The following is a 20,849-nucleotide window of genomic DNA, read 5'->3' on the forward strand; positions in this document are numbered from 1 at the left end:
TTCCTGCTAATGTAAATGTCAAGGCCAAGAGAAGGCATTGAAAGAAAAATATATATTGAAGTAAACCTGGGATGCATGTTTTTCAGAGTAAGATTTATTGATCTTGTGACCAGAATTTTACTGTGACGTTATCACAGTTCTGTCAAACAGCTGAGGTACATCTCTTAATCTCATCTAAATAAATATTGGCATAGGAATGTGGCAGCTGCTGACTGTACCTTTATTGACCAGTTATATTCTGATGAGTAAGGTACTGAGCTATTGTGTGTTTCACAATAGAGTTTGTAAACGAATATTGAATGTCCGTGAATGGTTTCTGGCTGGCAGAGGTTTCCGCGTCATGCATCTGAGCTCTGATCATTTATCTAGAAATTTGTCTGGCTTGGCCTCAGTCATGTATTTTTTATGCATTCCTTGTGTTAATGTCTTCCTGAAGAGTTTGTATTTCAGGGTGATAATTAGATTTTAGAATGTCAGTCTTCCACAAAGCAAAACAATTTAAATCTTAATATTCTACTTTTTACTTTCTGTTTTTACCTGTAGTCATTTACTTGTTGTAGTAAATGTTTAGGTTCACAATATTTTTTTTTTTTTTTGTAAAATGGTTTTATAGGCAAGCTTAAAAATTATTACTTTGCTAAGGTAGATTCATTAGCCATATGTATGCAAAAATATTAAGCCTACCATGACACAATCTTAGTTTACCCACTGCAACTTTCTAATTACAATTATAATAGAGCATTATCTCAAAGACTCAGCTGAAATTTTGGTATTTTTTTTCCTTTCCTCTCAGATTCCTCTTTTAGTCCCTTGTTTCTATTACAAGGTTCAGTTTCTGCCCATTGGATGTTTTGATCAAGTATTTCTTTACTGATCCTATGGCTACAGAAAGCAAAGTTGTGCCCTACAACTCTTTTTCTTTCTATTTAATATACTGGGTTCCTTTCAAACTCCTGACTACCAATTAGATACTAACCTGTTCAAACATTATGATGCGAAATATAGTGACTGACAGTTTACATTCTGCAGTTTAACTGGGGGCCCCAAATTGATCCCTGTGGCAGATACTTAAGCACTGTTTGGTGGGTGACATTGCTTTTAATTTTCTGTTGCTGTCATGTTATTTGATATGAAGTTTAGCAATAATGGAGGTCTTTACAAAGGAAAAACAGATTTCTTTCAGTTACCTATTGGAGTAAAGTGCAATATTTCTCCTTGGTGCATATTTCATTTGTTTGGCTAAAGCAGAATGGACGTGTATGAGGGCTGATAGCTCCTTTCAATGCTGCAGAGAGACAGGGATTATTCTGTAAATAATCCATTTCTGACTGTATATTCTCAAGTTCTACATTTGCTTGCCCTGTGTCAAATTCTGGAGCAGGATTTAAATTCCCTCCACGTAGCTATCTTTAGGGCTCACATCTGGATGGCACTGCAGGAGCATATTGCTGAAAGCAAACAGACCAGCAGTTCTGATGGTAACAATGGAGTCTGAGAAAATACTGCATGCATGTATAAGGTTCCATTAAAAAGCAGGGAGTGAGAGGGATGTCTAATGCAGTCTATTTAATGCAGAACTCTCCAGAGAGCAAAGTGGGGATTATGCCTGCTCCTGTGCTTTTTAAAGACTAGTATAGAGGATGCTTGTTGGGCGAATGGTATCTCCATAACAGATGCTCTGATACTCATGAATACATTTCTAATTATATCTTAATGATCTCAGCCACAAATAGGAAAACAAAAATCTTTGTCTCCCTGAGTGGTTACCTTAGTGGCTGCAGGATTGGCAAGGTTTAGATTTTCCATCTCCTCTCACTAATCCCAGGGGGCTTCATTGTGAGAAATGAGACTTGTTTATGATGGTGAATTAGATTGCTGTAAAAGGTTATTTCAACAGACAGTTGGGAAATCATAATAGAATAATTTAGTAAAAATGGGAGCTAAAGTATGCTTAATGAAACATGATTAGATTTAATTTTCTTGCTATTTCAATCATTAAAGGTACATTATGCTTTCTCAGACCTCATTTAGGCTCTTTGCCATGGACCTACTCTTAGTAGCAGACTGAAACTTGCATGTTCCATTAGGATATGAAAATGGCTAATGATACTCTAGTCTCCTCTCCCTGGCTTTTGTAAAAATTTCTGTTACCAGCTTTTCAGATATATTTTAGCTGTTTTCCTCTTTGATCCTTTTATTCCCTCACATCTATTGTACACATTTTTCAGTATGAATAATTGTTCACGGGGTATAGACTGAATGGAATGAATTAAAAGACTAATATAGCTACCTAATGATTGTGAGGTGGCTTATTATGAGTAATAAAAAAGTTAATTTAGTATTAGATTCTGTGTTTTAACAAAGTTCATATTTTAATTTCTTCCTATGGAATATGTTTCTTTGCTGTCTTATACCTGTGGTACAATTCTTTGGGTTTTTGTGGGCTTTTTTTTTGGTTTGATTTTTGGGGGGGGATTTTTAGTTGGGTTTCAGTTTCTTTTTTAGTATTTTTCTTTATTCTTTCTTTTCACAGTGCAATGACACGTTGTGTGCCACCACATATGGGCTAAAATTTCTGTCTAGCCTCTAGTGTTATTAAATTTAGTTCTCAATGATATTTTATGACTCTCTCTTAGCATCAAAATGCTACTTTGATCTAAAAATATCCAACTCCTTTTCAGGCTATCAATTCATATGAGAATAAAGCTGCTCTTTGCTGGTAGACAACTTGGGTAGAGCAGCAGAACCTTGCTGATCAGCTCAGTGGGTAAGAGCACCAAGGTTGTGGGGCTGAACCCTATATGGACCGTTCACTTCAGAGTTGGACACAATGATCCTTGTGGGTCCTTTCATCCTGAATATTCTGTGATTCTGTGATCATGGCCCATTTCTTTTCAGGATTCCAGTCTGTTGTTTGGGGGAGAAATATAGGGGTTATTTCAGGGTTTCATTATGTTATTCCAAGTTGGATGCATGTTTCACTGAGAAAGGCTTCTTTTGTTCAGGATGAATTTTCTGCCCACAGTTGCACAGGAGGTAGAGGAGAAAGGCAGATCTCAGGGTAGCTAGTGGCATGTCAGTCAGGAATATTTTAGGGGAAGGGCCCATGTGCAGATCCAAGTTCAAAATCACCCTAGAGGAAACAGCTGACTCAGGGTATCTGAAGCTCAAAATAAATATTTTGACTACTAAGCAAGATGTTTTACTAACATCTTTCACCATCTCCTACCAAAGTTGCCTCAGCTTTTATATATTAAATTTTCCTTGTCACAGAGCCTGCTGATGATCTGGATTTCACTAAAAATGAGGAGAAATGAAAGAACTGAAGTCCTCTACATTTCTTGTAAGATAGCACACTACTGTGGGATACAGGTGGTGTGATAACCTAGTGAGAGTGTCAGTGCACACTGGAAATGTTTGTTTCAAGTCTTAAATATTTAAGGAAATTGAAAGTCTAGCTCTGTTCTGAAACAGCATAGAGTCTCAAGTCATCGATTTTTCAGCATTACTGGAATAGTTTCATTTGAATTTCATATGTCATAGTTGAAATACTTTATAAGAAAATGTGTGTGTATGTATGTTCATGTGTCTGAATATACATATTTAATGGATCCTGTCCTCCTTATAAAGTAATAGATACAAGTTCTCATATAATCATTTAGTGCCTGTTTACAACTGAAATGAAGGTATATGAAGGACAAAAAGCCCTCATTCTTTAGGGGATTGAAGGCACTTTGTTGCACTCTGAAGGCACTGGAATCTCCTGTGTTTCCAGGCAATAATTGCCTTAACAGTGAGGAAAATCAGGAAGATTTGAAATGAACCTATGCCCTACATATTGATGACTGAAATATATCTCTGTCATTAAGTGGAATCTATTTTAATGAACTATAGCAATTTTCAAACCTGTATTCCTAAAGTTGGTTTCTTGAATCAGTATGTGGTTATTTAAATAGAAATGACTTGGGGAAAGAGATGAGGTGAGGCCATGAAGAAACCTATAATAAATTATTTGAAGATTACCCTGGAAAGATGTGCAAAAAGAAAAATGCTGTTCAATATATTTTTAGTAATTGTAATAACAAAATGCAGTGTGACTTCCTCTGTCTTTGAGAAAGACGTAGATCTTGCTTAGGAGAGCCTCCTATTTTGCTGAACTTAGCAATTTCTGATTCTGTCTTTGAACCATCTGTTAATCTCTGATGAAAATGGAATAAATTAAATGTGATATCATATTTAGCAGCAAGAGGTATACTTTTTTCAAATCATAGCATCTGATACTGTTTTGCAAATGCTTATGAGAAGCAGAATTGGTTTCCTTTTTTTGTGTTCTGCTAGATGTGAGTTAAGCTTTTAAATTGTAAGTTGTGCCATTGCTCTTCTTTGCAATGTAAGAATTGAGTTTAGAACAGGTGAGAGTAAGAGTTTTCAGAAGTGGTGCTTGGTTTGTTCCAGGCAAGTGCACAGAGTGTTTCAGGGAATATCATTAGGGTATCAGGTGACCCTGTAGTGCTGAGTGACTGTAAATTTTTCAAACTGTCTACTGCCTGGTGCTATTGAGACTGCCACTGTGGGAGTAAGGCTCAGGCTAGTCCAAAACTCATTTTGCTATATTCTTGTTTATATACTCAGTGGAGCAATTACTATTTTTTTGTCTTTTCTTCTCAGTTTAATATTCTGAGTGGTAAGAACTAAATCAAAGAACCATAGAGTAGTTTTGGTTGGAAGGAATCTTCAACTATCATCTAGTTCCAAACCCCCTGCCCTTGGTAGGGAGGTCATTCACTGGACCAGTTTACTCAAAGCCCTGTCCAGCCAGGCCTGGAACAGTTACAGGGATGGGGCTTCTATAACTTTTCTAGGAAGCCAGTGCCCGTGTCTTAGAATCCTTGTTGCAAATAATTTCTTCCTTATATGTAATCTAGGTATATTCTCTTTTACTTAGATCCCATCTTAAATTCACAAGAATAATAATCTATTAGCACATAAAAATTTATTATAAAACTCCTATTTTAAGTGTATTTTGAGTAATAATAATTACTACTATTGCTATTCTTGTTAGCTGTCATTTCTTTCTCCATTTTACTTCTTTCTCATCAGTTCTCTTTCAGATGCTGTTCTGTGGCATAGCATCATCAGTCTGTTGCTGGCTAAGGGAACAGTTGTCTTTCAATATAAGTGAATTCAAGTAGCTGGAAGATATTAATTCCTGTGACTGACATTGCATTTATGATGTAGTATTTTATAGAGCTAAAATGGGGCTGTCACTTCATAAGTATGTTTCTGAAATGTATGTACCTGAAATATGACCTACTAAAGTGACCTTTGTGTTCACTTTTTCTAGGGTCACAGGTAGAGATAAAATAAGAATTAAATGCAAAGCAAGAAGAAAACAAATAAAAGAATAAAAATCACAATGTAATGAAAAAATTCTATTTCTGTCCCAGACCAACATAACCAAGATAGATATGCTGTCTTTGGTTCTGGTGCTACAGGCATAGCTAATATAAAAGCAAACTGTAGAGTCTGGAAACTGCAGCAATATCCTGGAAAAATTCAAGCAAAGAGAAAGTATTGTCATTTAGCCTTGAAATTCTCTCTTTCTAGTCTCTAGATTCATTTACTTGTTCGTTTTAATTTTTCATCTTGACTACATCCTGTTCCTTCTGGTAAACAGTAATAAAGCAAAATTATGTTAATAATGCACAGAATTTAATTAGGGAATGGGGTTGGTGTCTTGTTTTTTGGACACCAAGTTAAGCTCATCAGTGGTTTGTATGTCTGTGGGAGATTTTTGGATAACAGTAAATTTCCTTCCTGTTGTGTCTACAAGAGAAAGAGTGTTTCTTGTATTTACATAGAATAAGAAACTGTACTTCCTTTTGCTATCTTTTTTTATTATTATTGTTTGTTCCAGTTGAGAACTTCTCTGGCTGTGAATACAAACATGGCTCTTAATACCAGACTCATTTCCTTTTTCCTCTGAAAGCGATGAAGCTTTTGATGGCTATATAAACACTGTCTTTTTTAGGCCTGGATTACAAAAATACCTATGTTTGTAAACTGACATTAAGAAGGTAGCAAATGCTTCAACTCTTATTTAGCTAAAATATGTGTATCAAATCCACTCAGGAGAGTTTTAATCACTGTGGTGCACACACAGAGTTAGGACTACTCTGAATTCTAACCTTGCTCCGCTATCATAGTTCAGTTTTGTTCAGACCACTAAATCCACCTCAGCTCCTTTTGTTCTTGGAATTCATGTTCACAGCCTGGCATAAATTCATCTTCAAGTTCTTAAATAAACGCCAAGATATCACTGTGATGCATGGGGTATGAAAGTGTGTTTGTGTAATACACATACTGTTTATCAGGAACATTAACTTGAGTTAGAATTGAGAATAAAGCTTATATACCACTAATTTATGGAAGAAGAAACTTTATAGTTTGCCCATAAACTCCATTCCTCTAGTTCACAAAGATACTGTAATATACTAAAAATGTTTTTTGTTTTCTGGGTTTGTGTTTAATAATGTGATTAAGGTAAAGATTTGTTCATGTCCATGGTCCTTAATTAACTGATCAAAAAAACCCCAAACCAACAAACCCAACATATACGTTAGTCTACTATGCATTCTACTTTTTTTCAGTCTTTAGTCATATGGAAACAAAAATGCTAAAATGGAGGAGATACCCAATTCTGTAATCTTCTGTAATGTCAGAAGGAAGGGACAAGGCTAGTGATATAAAAGTTGTTGAAATTTAGGTGTTGAATCAATCATGAATTGTCTCCTCCTGACCATGGATATTAATCACAGAAAAATCATGCCAAGTAAAATCTCCCTAAAATATTTCTTTAGAATACACATGAATTTCACTACTAAGCAAACAAACTTATTGTTTAAGAGATAATATTTATTGAATATAGCACTACAAAAAACAACTGTAGTCATTAATAGACTTATTTAATAATTTTTTACACCTATTAAACACAGAGTTTTGCAATGTAGAGTTTTTATTTGCAGCAATCTGTTAATAATTTCTCTTGCCTTGATTGCATAGTGTCCTAGTAGGAATATAGTTTGCTTAGAGCATAATTGCTTGTCTGCTTAAGCCCAGGATAGAAACATGAAAGAAATGTCCTCTCTCTCATGGGGTAATAATGCTGGCTGTATCACTTTCCAGCATTTCTGCCAGTCTGTTCACTGAGGAATATTGTTAGTGCTCCTCTGTTTCCTGCTGTGTGGTTTGGTGCCTTGGTATCAACTAACACATGGAGCTACTCTAGGAGTACCTTGAGTGGGGAAAGGCTGGAGGATGAGATTCCTAGGACATCCATGCCCAGCAGGATGTGCTCTTTGAGCTGAGTAGATTGATAGGTGATAGAGCCTGGTTGTTGAGTATGCTTGTTTTCTCAATGTGTGTCTCTTGGGAACATGCAAAATCTCTATGAACCGGTGTCTACAAATGAGATGTATAGACTGACTTTAAAAAAATATATTAATAATATAAAGAGAATTTCCTGATGTCTTTCAGACTAGTAATCAGCTACTTAAATAATCCTTAAAATAAATAATAATAGAAATTGAGGAATGCTGTATTTGGAAGGTGCCAAATGTAATCAGACTATACCATGATTCTAGCAACAGAAGATTCAGCCGATGTTTCTTTTTGATTTAACAGCCCTTCATTGTTTTCAAGTTTAATGTAACTTGAATAAACTAGTTATCAACTTTCTCTGTTGCAATTACAGATTGAGTAACTGTGGTTGTGTGGGAAAAAAAAACCAATGCTTTTCAAAAGAAATAGCACTTTGAGGGTAGAAGGCATAAAGTCAAAAGTATTAAATATGTAAATGTGTTTTTCCGGCCCCTTTTGTCAGCTTGAATATATCTCTCAACCCAACTAATTTGTGGTAAAGAAAAGCATCCTTTCCTCATTCAGCCAGGTTCAATTTCCCATTACTTTGTCAGCCTATGGCTTCTCATTCAACATCTTTTTTACCCACACCACTGGATTTTAAGGAAGTCTGTGAGTCCAAAGAATAAAACATTCGATTTGAGATTAAGAGGGACAATGGATATTTTTTCTATCTCTTTTACTTCCTTAAATAGCTTTTCCTCTGTTGTGTTTTTTTTTGTCAGGATTTTTTTTTTCAGTTATGGAAAAAATCGGGAAAAGCTTTTCAATCCTGATCTTGCACACCTCAGTAGGCAGCAGAAACTGAGTATCAGTTTTTGCTTTTAAATACTGCTTTAGCAACCAGTTAGCTATGGATATGAGAGCAGGTTCTGAGGGAGAAGAGACAGAGACCCATTTCTTAACAGCTGATGATGGATTAATGAATAGAGTATAGGAGACTTCTTTCCTTGTGGTGGCAAAGTGTTTTTGCATCAAAGCGAAATCCATGCAGAAAAAAGATGTCCACTGATTGTTATCTGTCGTTCTGAGTTCTTGAAGAAGTAGCTTTAATGAATGCTGGAAATTCAAGTCTGATAAGTGAGTATTTTGCTATAGTAATTTTTGGCATAATGTTTGATTGCAGCTCCCAAGTGAGTTTGCAGTTCAAATGCTTCACTGCGACTTGAGACTCTCCATAGCATCTCCAGATTTATGAGTCTATATACGAAGTTACTACTGTGTACAGTTTCATTGCTTCAGAGCATACCAGCATGAATTCTTCCAGAATACTGGAATTCTCCAGAGTGAGATATCTGTATAGATTTTTTTTCCCATACTGTCTGTTTAGTTGTATTCAAATTTTTCTTTATTGGAAACCTCAGTGTTAATCAGAATGAATAGCTTTAATCCTCAGAAAGCTGATTTGTTTGGCTGCTTTTTTCTAGGTAATGGGGAAGTTTGTTTTTATATGAAATTGCTTCTGAGTGTCCTCTCTGTAAAGAAGCCTGACTCTGCTTGAGGGAGGAGCCTACTCAGACTCCCTCTGTTGACAGTAAAGAAAATTTTCCATGAGAGTTGAGTTCTTTCATTAAGGCTTTAAGGTGCAAAAGGATAAGCTTTGAGGTTTCATTGCTGCTAGAAATTTAGGTGCAATTTTGTCGAAAGAGGAAATGTTACTCTATTTTAAGAGCTGCTGCTGAATTGCTTTGCAATTCATCTGTAACAGTAAATGTAAGATTGTGAAATTTTGCATTGCCTGCTGCAGTGGGTATTAAAACAAAATGTAAAACTAATTCTACTGTTTTCTGTTGGTTGATACTTGACATTCTAGGTTTTTATTAATGATTTCCTTTCTCCTTAGTTAATCCTTCAAAATCACTACTTTTCCTCTATAATCAATTGACTTTGCCCAAGCGCATATTGACTAAGAATGCAGATGCTCCTTATTTTTCAATATTCCAGCAGGAATTTCTGTGAAAGTTGCAAGACTTAAAATTTTTGTATGTGAACTGAATATGTCACCATTGTGATACATCTGAAAAGTATGATCATTCTAGAAATTGGTTGTCACATTAGTTACTCCTTTTTGTGTGACCATTCCCAGAGGGAAATATTTTGAAATATTAGTTCTGGTAGAACTGTACTTTTGAAAAAGTCTGATTTTTGAAAAGCAGAGTAGCAAGAGAGATATGACTGTTCTTACTTCTGATTTAGATAATTAATAAGATGTTAGAGACACATATTTATATGCTTTCAGTTTGTGCATAACTGGTCTTATGAATCAAAAGCCACAAAAATGTTAGAGATTAAATTAACCAAAGTTTCTGATTCTCTGTTTCATAAAGTAATAGCAATTCAAAAGAAGCTAGATTGAAGGCAATCTTAAACTATGTTCCTGTAAATAGGTCCTGTTAGCATCAATGTTTTGGTTTATTTCATCTCAACTATACTGTGACAAAGAATCATCAGATAAGAACGGCATATTTTAATGACTTTGAATATGGTTAATTTCTATAATTTTCTTCTTTCAATTGATTTAGTGTATGAAAAATCAAGCCTCTATATTCTTATGTCCCTTTACTTACCTAACCTATGTTCATAGATCATATATAAGCTTGAGAAAGAAAGTGTCAAGTTTAATGACTGATTATATCAAATGGGCAGGAGTACTGTGGTATGTAGTGTAAGATTTAATTACAGCACATCTGTAAACGTAGCATTTAGGGCTTTCTCTTCTGGGTTCTTAGATACATAAGTAGCAGACATGTATGTGAAGTCTCCCAAATTGCAAACCTCTTATCACAAGTACAATCTCTTTTGTTATCTAAAATGTAATTAAAATACTGTAGTTTGCCTAGTACTGTTCTAAGTTCTAATCCCCTTAAAGGAAGAGAAAAGGCAGCTTTAGCCATAGTATCTTGCCAAGATTCCTACTCCCTCTGCTAATTCACACCCTTTTCCCTAACTGGTTTAAATAAATACTTCAACTGATTTCTTTTGTGAAAGTACAACCCTTCAAAATTAGAATGAAAAGTTTAATGGCCTAAATACAGTTCAGTCCTATTAGAAAAGCTTGATTTATCTTCTGTGGTTTCTTTTTTTTTTTTAATATTAGTATTTCCTTGTTATGCCCTTGGTATTTCATAGCTGTCCTTTTTAAGCACTGAAGCAATTATTTTTAAGAAGGCTGATTCTTCAGGGTCCAGTGCTTTCCTGCCTTTCATTCGCTGAAGCTGTACATTTTAATGAAGTTGTTTCATCTGTGTTGCCAAACACTAGAATTTTACTGCTTCAATTCTAATTATCTCTGCTGGCAAATGCTACGTTTTATTAGAGCTGTCAAGTGCACTGTTCATTAGATGTCCACAGTCAGTGGTGCTGTGCACACAAATTAGATCGGCTTTACTCCTTGATAGATTATGAAGTTAAATATTTTTATATAAACCTCTAAAATTGAGTCTAACAGCAATCAGTGATGGCTTAGATAGGTAAAGCATATCTGTAGCTTCTTGGAATCAAATTTATTGTCAAAACTCATCATGGAACATAGGTTAGATCACTAGTAGTACAGCTGAGTATACCGTTTATATGACTATTTAATTCATTAAGAAACCTTTTCCTTCCTCAAGATATCTACATTGCATCTTGAATTCTAATTTGTATGTATTTAGTGTAAGATAAGTTTTGTTATTTATCCTTTGATATAAGTAGAAAACATCAGGGCTGTTCAGCAGAGGGTTGCAAGGCACAATTGATGTCTATTAAAAGCAAAAATGTCTTCACTGAAATGTTACTAACCTGGTGAATGTGAAAGATTGTTATCATAAACAACTAACAACTTCTTTTCTAACTGCATATTTGAAAGGGGAATTTTACCAGAAAGTGTTTACTTCAAATATATGAAGCAGAAATAGAAATATTGTATCTGCAAAGAAAATATTTGATTCAGGTCTCATTTTGACGTCTGGGGATATTTTTTTCTTTTGTTAATTTTATGGTTTTAGTGCATGTATCACTATCTTCAGTAGTGGAAATAGTAATTCTTGCTATTTAATGTCTTGTTTTCTAGGCATTCTTTAGGACAATTAATAAGATATTGTGATGATAGACTACCAGATAAACACATTAGCTTTTGAACATAATGTTTTTCTTATGTTTCAGATATCTGTAGGAAAATAAATTCAAATTTACTTTTAGTACCATGGCTTTATGGTGTCTGTTTCCTGTATTGGTTACCTTACCTTTGAGGAATATGGTGTTCATACTTTCCAACTTTGCTTTTGAATTTATCAGGCTGTATTTCAAACCTTCAGAGGAACAGATATTTATTGTGTTTTTTATGGAAATCATAAATAATATCTCAAAATGCTATATAAAGTAAATAGAATTTAAGAGCTCTTGGATATATATATATATATATATATATGTATATATATATATATATTTAAAGCTTGGGTAAGAAACTGAAGTCCTTCAAAAGGCTGTGAGGCACTCTTCCTTGTCTCTTCTTATAATCTATTTTAGAGCACTTTATTGTGAATAGAAAATTCATGTAATGTGACATTGAATAGAAGTCTGTGTATCTTTATGTATTTAATTTTCTGTTAATGTATTATAGTTTTATATATATATTTCATGGTATTTATAGGAAATAATGCATTTTATTTTTTCAGTGCAGAAACAGAAAGTATTCCTTTGACTGTATTCAAGAGCTGAAGTAATTTTTGCCATCTGAAAAGCTTAACTTCAGACAAGTTTCATCATGTTCAACTTTAAATTTTTTTTAATTGTCAGACAGGAGATGGACCCTAATAAATGGTGTATTCTGTGTCAGTGAAGTAGTTGAGCAGTACCAATATACTGAGAGATTTGGTGAGAAAGAGATGCATGGAAGTTACCTAAGTGCATGTGAGAAACCTATGATGCATGAAACATGACAATTTTTTCTTAGTTGTTATTTTCACTTTGGATGTATGTATCTATTTGGCTTTGAATCTGAAAATTGGACAAAATATTTCCTGAACCTTCTAGAGAGATTTGAAAAGTACTCAGGCTTATATTTTCATCTAAACTCAGATTTGTCAAGGCTTTTCCTATTTTGGCTCCTTGGAAGTTATCTGAGTTATTACTGTCCCTTGTGTGTACGTAAATGCATATTGGTTGCATTGCCTTATCCACCCTTTTCAGCCTGAGTGTGCAAGTGTAGTGAATATAACAGAAGAAAATAAATTTCTTTAAAAACCTTGGTGCCTTCCTCTTTTCAGTGTAGTCTCAACAATTGTGAAAAATCACTGAAGCAATCTTCAAATGTAAGAAAGACGTTAAAAAAGTGGTGCAATTCAATACAGTCATAGGTCTTTAATGTGTCTGTGAAATAATGAATGTATACAAAGAAAAACAACATAGACTTATGGTGGGGTTATCAGCCTCAGAATGAAAAGAGTAACAATAATGCCATTAATAAAAGAAATATACAAAGGGAAATATTTCTGGTTCTGAATATATAGAGATGAGGCTGATAAAGTTCTATGCCATTTTAAAAAGTCCTAACACTTCAGACCTAGATAATAATTGGTTTAGTTTAAAAGAACATAGAAGAGATTTTGGTCTAACGCTGTAGAACAGGGTCCCTGAAATGGATGTTATCTACTAGGATATTTGGCTGGTTTTATGGTATTTAAATGTTGAATTTTAACAGATTGAGAAAGTACTGCTTTTGTATTACCACATTTTTTAAGGTAATAGTCTTCTAACCTTGCAAAAGGAATACTAGATTTTTATTTTTTTTTACTGTTTTGTTTTGTTTTTGCAGAGATACCAGGACAGTATACTTGGGAATACAATGCAAACTGTAATTGTCTTACTGAATAATATTGTTGCTAACAAAAGTGTGAACATGATGCCACTCTTTCAAGAAGGTATGTTGTCTTTATCTTTATTCTCCTTTATTCTCAGACGTTTCCCAGTATGTAGCATCTGGCACTGTGTGAAACTAACTTCTGTCTATTTAGATTTTGCAGTGGTTGTTAGATAATCACATTGTAGCTGATGTCCTCCTCATTACTTCCTCTTCCTTCCTTACCGATTTGATTACAAATTTAACTTTTAGAAAGTTACTGTTCCAGGAAAATGTGCGTACAAAAGAATTACTAACTGAAAATTACATTATGCCTGTGAAGAATGGCTTGGGAAGGAAGTAATAGACTAGAGTACTGACTACAACAGTGCAGAGTGTAGAGAGACTCCTGCAATTCTTCCTTTTCTCACTAGTTAAACCTGTGAAAGGATAAGTTGTACAATATTTGTGCACACTTTTAAGAAATAGCTTCTGTTCCAGTCCAGTGACTTAGACTAATGGGGTAGAACCCAAGCTGACTATAAAGTCTTAGTTTACAGACCATTGCCTGTCTTCATGAAATGCTTGCCACCTAAGTTGGATAATAAAACACTGGCACAAGTTGTCTGGAGAGTGGTTGGATGCCCCATCCTTGAGACCGTGCGAGGTCAGGTTGGACAGGGCTTGGAGCAACAACATAATCTAGCTGAAGATGTCCCTGCTCATTACAAGAGGTTTGGACTAGATGACACTTAAAAGTCCTTCCCCACCCAAACTGTTCTATGATTCCATGATTCGTTTCACTGTGTTTTATTATTTGGGCTCCTTTTATTTAGAAATTGGTTCTGAAGAAAAGGTTTCTGCTCTTGGAAATCTATATAAATTACAAACTTGTTTAGAGACATGAATTTTGATAGTATTTCTTCTGTTTATCATGAACGGGTGAGTGACATCTAGCAATACAGGTCTATGCTACCATTTTTACTATTTGTTGCTACACATACCAGCCTATGAATCCATCAAGGTAGGTAGTAGGAATCATGTCCTCATTTTCATAATTAGAATAGTAGTTTAAACACTGACCCAGAAAGCAAGAAAGATGAATTCCTGAACCTGTCTAGTCTTAAGGCATTGAATGGGCAATGCCATTATTCAGGACACAAACTGAAACTTGACATTGTTGCTAAATAACATGTTCCTCTTTTCTGTTGCAAACAGATCCACTCTGAAGTTAGGGGTGTATTAGCAGACAATAGAGACAGGGGGAAAAAAAAAAAGGAAAAAATGGAATAGTATGACTAATTTGGAAAGGGCTGGTTCATAGAGTTCTGATTCTTTGGTTATTTCTCACCAAACTGCCTATCACACTTAAAACTACTTGGGATTTCTTGGGATTTAGATGTATGTGCTGCTTTTACTATCTTTAGGCACATCTGCTCTCTGTCAGGCAAAATCCTAAGTTGGCATTGACCTGAGCTGCAGCAGGGTGACTTGTTAAAACTGCATAATGTGAAGAAGTTTGTTCAAGTCCCACAAGCACTGTAGCCACATAATTGGCATGCCTTGCTTAAAGTAATACACCTCTGCTTTTCTGTGTGGCAAATTAGGTGCAAAACTGTTTAACAGCATGGCAGAAATGCCTCCATTCCCCAAATATCTCTTCTTAATTGTCCTACAGAGCAAACTCCTGTGTGCTTTTTATGCTGCTGGTAGTATGTCTGTGCTCTTTCACTTCTCATCTGCTCCAAAAATAAAACACATCTCTTCAGTCATGCTAGTTTCCAAATTAAGGAAGCAGGATAGAAATATTATTAAAGTCTTTTTCTTGTGCTATGTCCTAATGACTCCAGTAATATTTTCAGACTAATACTGATTAGATAACACTAACTTGGGCTCACTGAACTTCAGCAGCCACACTAGAGAGAGCAGCACAGCAGCCAAAAATAATTTATCTCAAGTCAAATGTCCCCATCTTCTCTCATCCCTTTTCCCCACTGGCTAATCTTCAGAGTACTGGAAACCTGGATTTTGGCCATTGCTTTATTGATTTAGGACCTAATTGTCAAGTAAATAACTTCTAAAATTTGGTTTGCCAAGGAATGTTATGGGAGTATTTATCTTGTAATTGCAGACTGTTAGATTTTCTTTGAATCGAAAGGGAAGAGAAGTTATTCTGTGCAAACTGGAGGGCTTTCTATCCTTTGCGTTACCATCTGTAAATATATAGTGTTCGCATCAGGAGAATACCTTAAATAATACTTCTGCTGCCATATCTTTGGCATTTAACTTCTAATTTTTGAATGACTTTTGTATGATGGAGAAGAATGCAATCTAGTCAAGTGAAAACTGAGCTTCATCTTGCAGAAAAATATCCTGGAGTCCAAGTAGAGAAGTTGAACGTGAGTCAGTAGTGTGCGTTTGCAGCCATCAAGGCAAAAGAGGTCTGCGATGAGAAAGAAAAACTGAAAGGCTGAGGAAAGTGATTATTCTCCTTCATTCATTGTAGTGTCTAGTTTTGTGCTCCAGACTGTAAGAAAGACCCTGACAAGCAAGAGCAAGTCCAGAGAAAGGCAACCAAGATGTTTAGGAGAGTGGACCACATGATGTGTGTATTTTCAGACTCTGCCTGTACTATTATATGAATGTATTTCTTCCCAAGTGCAGAGCTCTGTATTTGCCTTTGTTAAACTTTAAAAAGTTTCTGGCAGCCTTTTTTTTTTTGAGATCTTCAGCTTGTTGAGTTCTTTCTGAATCCATCAATCCCTCATCACATCAGCTGCTTTCTTCACTTCAATGTCATCTATAAACTTGCTGAACATGCATGTTAATACATCCTATTAACACTGTGTCTGTGCTGTTAATGTAGGTATTCAACATTCATGAGCTAGTCTCCTGTGTTAAAAAAAAGGCTGAAGACAGTATTATGGTCAATTTCATAATTTCATTAATTTCCCTTATTTCCCCTTTACAGCGTGATAATTAATTCATGTATCTATGGAGCTTCGGAAATTTAAAACCATAGACACTTGCTGAACATTAGAAGGAACTCAGGTTAGATGGTCAGTCCTGTCGAGATTTTTGTATATGAGTCAAGGCATTAGCAAAGATTTCCTTCCAATTTTGTGCATGCTTTTCTTCAGCTGCCAAGAAGCTGTATTTTTGCAGACAGATCATTTAGAGACCCACGTCACTGTTTCTTTTTGTGCCCGTTAGCCTTCAGAACTCTCACTTGCTCAAATGAGTTGTATGAGGTGATAGATTTTTTTTAAAGGGCTGTAGCTTACATGTTGAACTTTCCCCTTTCTCAAGGAAATCTTGCATGATAGCACTTTCTGCATTACTGCTTCTATGATTTCCTGTTATTAAAAATGATATGGTTGTGTATTTCAGCAACTTTCACAGAAGGTGAATTGCCTGGTATTAATTTCTTTCTTCCCTGAGCTGTGTCCTTTTGTGTTCAAATACATCAGACATGTACTGATAACCACTTAAAATGTTTAAAAGGGAAATGGAGAATAACATATGCAAGTGAAGTCATGGAGGGAATTTAAAATGGCCTGTACTTGTGTTATCAGCTATTAAACATTTGTTCTGTTAACATTAATGACAATTTCTACTTAATAATCAGAGGGGAATACTATGATTCAGTTTAATTACTGAGACTGGAATTCAATAAGGAAAGTAGGTTTAAGATAGGGTCCCTTGTGAATAGTTAAGGAAAGATATTCAATAGAGACAATTGTGGTCATTTTCAGGAAGGTCTTCTAAGAGAGTGACACTTACCCTCTCTTCCTATGTCTTGGCTTCTGGCTGCCAATTTTTCATTCTTCCCTTTCCCCATCTTTTGATATCGGGCAATTTTAAGTTCACTTGAGAGAGCACAGAGGTCCAAATATGTATTCAATCTATAATAATCAGTATCTGATGACAGAGACCCAAGTTAATGCCATAATTTAGAGAAAGACAAAAGCCTTATCAGTTAAATATTCTTCACTACTGTACAGCAAATAGAATAGTGCTATACATGACATGTACAAAATATAGATATGTACTGATACATTATGTACTATAAAGATCTATTAATTAATATTTCTCTGTGGCCTTTTCAGTATTCACATCCCATTTGCTTTCTAGGATGCCTGCAGTCTCTCTTTTGGGTTTGTAACCACTGAATTTAATGGTGTGTTGGTCAATGCCTGAGGAAGGTACCTATGAAATGATCCCACAGGCTCAGTCAGTGCATGGGAACAACTCACACTGGAGGGCGTGCTTATAGTTGAGTGACATAGGACAAAGCAGCACCAAGGTTCCAGAAATAGGGGCAGGGAGTCATCAGTGAGGAGGCTGGTGACTTAACTGGCACAGAGGTAGGCAGAGATATAGGATGAAGATCTGTAGACAAATATTTTTAGTTCTAATTGTCATGAAAAAAACAGCCGTACATTACTTTGTGCCTATCATATTAAAAGGGTTGACATTTGTTGACTACAAAATGAAAACCCTGTTCTATATGCTAAGATTATGAATTCCTAAGCAGGTGTTGTAGGAGTACAGTTTCTATAGACAGGCACTAGAGCAGTCTACTGAAAAGACATTGACTCTCTTAGATGTGTGTCTGGTGAAAAGCACTGACATACTGACAAATTTATACATAAGACAAACCATGAAGTCAGGGTTGGCTGCTTGATAAGTCAGTGGTGCGAGTGTGCAAGGCTGCTTCATTATGTTTATGTGATGATTAATAAACAGCCAAGTGTACCACAGCACATAACATAGTGAAATTCTTGTACTCAAGAACAATCAACAGATGTATAAACTTTTTTTTTTGCTCTCAGTTCAGTCTCTTTGTTGCTTTTCTTTCTTTAATTGTGATTTTTTGGGGGGGTTTTGGTTTGTTTTTCACATAGTTTGTACAAATTAAAACCAGAAAAATTTGAATAATTGTCTAGTTAGCAGTGCTTTCCATCTCTGAGTATGGTTTGTCCATGGGTAGTATTCAAAGGAAAGAAATGTCTTCATTCTAACTGTTGCATCATTTTGGTTATAGGAAGAGTTTGGGATATCATGTTAGATTGTAGAGGAATGTCTTTCAAAGATTTTAATTGCTTTGCAAAGATCTCCATGCTGAAGAAATGAACAAAGCATCGTGTTAAAAAATAGATCTTATAGGCTGCAGTGGATAACTTCTGATCGTTTGTCTGCAGCTAGTTATTCCTGATAATGCATCAAATTTATTATGTTTATATAAAATGCTATTTTCAGCATGTTTCAAAAGCACTTCCAAGTTTCCACTGTTATTCAAGGCTGATCTAGTAAGCTGTTTTCAGCCCAGTATTACTTACGAGTGAGTTTACATTTTTAGCTTTTCTGAATCCCATTATACTCCATAAATCAGTCACCAATTTTTTTTTATGATGGTTGTGTAAGGAGATGATTATATATAAAGTTCAATACAGTCATGTTGAATTGAATTGTCTTTCCCAGACTCTACTGCTGTGATCTTGTGTTTGGCTACTATACTGAAGTAACTACCACTAGCAGAGTATAAGCAGAGATGTTTATCTGAATATTAAAAACAAATTTCCATTATATGATTGAGAAAATCGTAAACTATATGTCTTAATGATGCTGAATCTCAAAAACTAAAGTAAAAGGGGTATTATGGGGTTTGGTGCAATAAAAATAGTCTTTGAGTTGTGTGAAAATGTGACCACTACTAGTAGTACATGGTAGTTTGAGTAGAACCTGAAGTTCTTAAGGACCTTTGGTGGAAGTGTAGAATGTCAGCTACAGCAGTCATAATATTCAATATCATACTATGAAAGCATGCTAGGTGCTTAAAGCAGGGACAGTTATTAAAAAGAACAGATCTGCAATAAAATTTGTAGTCAGATGATCATAACTCATTTGCACCTCATGAAAGCAAGATCAGCTTTCATGCTGAAGTATCCTTATTCATCTTGTGGTCCCCTGCTTTGACTTTTAGTCAAATATCAAGGGATTAATTAGATTTCAGATGTCTTTGTGTGTTGTATTGTTAGTCTGTTAAATACCTGCATATCCAAAAAATGACACTCATGAGACCAACATCCAATTTCAACGTTTTTCTTGAAAAATAAAGGAAAAAATATCTTTTAAATACAAAGATGTTTACAAAGTAATAGTTATTACTGCCATAATGATGATTATGAATTCTGAGCTCTCTAGATAGACCCCAAACTTTTCTAACTTACCTAAACCTTAGAAGGATATTCTTCTGCCTTTCATTTCCTCAGGGATAATTTGATTTCAGCTTCAGTCTCCAAAAGACATTTGATCATGGTGCCCATAGCACACTTTTAAAGAACAGTTTGTAGCTTCTTAGCCAGCTCTTGTCACATGCTACATCACCAGAGCATGAAATTAGAGAATAGACTGCAGTAAGTTGATAACCCAGATCTTCCTCCCTGCTGCATCCACCTATGCAGTAGTCTGAACTACAGTGCAACGCTGAGAAATGATTGATGTGTCATTACATATGACTTGGATTTTAGGGGTAAAATTTGTAAAAAAAAAAGGTTTTGGAGTAGCTGGCTTCAAATTTGCAGCATTTTCTTCCAAGGTGGGAGAATTAAACTATCTTTTAAGATGGTGATCAAGAAGAGGAACATGAATTAGTCATACAGAAGAAGTCTGCTTGCAAGGAAAAGGCAGTACTTGAAAAATTCTATAGAATACTTAAAGGATTCTATAGTTGCTTAAAGTAATATACCCTTTAAAAAAAAAAAGGCAACAACAAATAAAACCCACAGACTTAGTCTGTAAAGAAATCAGATACACATTCAGACTGGTTCTGAAGTCATTTACTCATTCCTTACTAGCTTCTATTTTTTCCTAGGATTCTCCTGCAGAAGTTTTATACGATACATTATAGAGCTATTGTAGGTACACAGTTTGTGGTAATTGGGAGTGGTGCTGTGGCTGAGCCTCATCCCCAGTGGGCTACAGCTGTGTAGGTCAGGTGAGCAGCATTGAAAGCAGTGAGCCATGGGGTGCCCAGGTGCACTGACCGATCACCAAAGGGTGCAGAGGGCACACAGGTGCAATGCATGAACAATGAGGGGTATAAAAGGTTCTGCTGAAGAACAAGAAAGAGCAGCTGCTTGCAGTGAAGTGAAGTTACTCTGTATGGGCAGATGCTTGCAGCCTTCTGATGTGATAGGGTGTTACTCTGCTTGGGTGACTGCTTAAAGCCTTCTGAAGTTGTATGGTGATGCTCTGTGTATCATGGCTGTCTTAATTTCGGCATATGCTGCAGCAAGGTATTTGTTTAGTGACTGAAGGCAGAAAAGGTGTTTCATGGCACTGCTTTATATCTGCTTGCTGTAAAACTTAGTTCATGTGCAATTTATTGTGATTCGGAATAGAGAGATTGACAGGGAGAATAAATCGGGGAAATCAGTAAGGGTGAAAACCTAAAAGCACTTTTTCTGTATTTAGTCAATGTTTAGAAACAAAATGCTCTTAATTTAATCAGTGTAAAATAAGAAATAATTTTAAAATAGAAAAAATAAATGTATCATCTTGCCTGAGTAGTTCCAGTAGTACACGTTGCAGCTTCTGCCATGCAGGA

At 35.4% G+C, this 20,849-nt stretch overlaps 1 protein-coding gene across 1 annotated transcript in view; it reads left to right on the forward strand.

The window, feature by feature from the left end:
• Nucleotides 1–20,849, forward strand: part of ULK4 (unc-51 like kinase 4) — a 211,166-nt gene that overhangs the window by 109,756 nt on the left and 80,561 nt on the right. Inside the window, exon 32 of the mRNA XM_059848144.1 lies at nucleotides 13,214–13,319. Within this exon, the coding sequence (XP_059704127.1) occupies nucleotides 13,214–13,319 (106 nt within the window). The remainder of the gene's footprint in view (nucleotides 1–13,213; nucleotides 13,320–20,849) is intronic.

This window comes from Haemorhous mexicanus, chromosome 1 (genome assembly GCF_027477595.1).
Source record: "Haemorhous mexicanus isolate bHaeMex1 chromosome 1, bHaeMex1.pri, whole genome shotgun sequence".
NCBI classification, from domain to species: Eukaryota; Metazoa; Chordata; class Aves; order Passeriformes; family Fringillidae; genus Haemorhous; species Haemorhous mexicanus.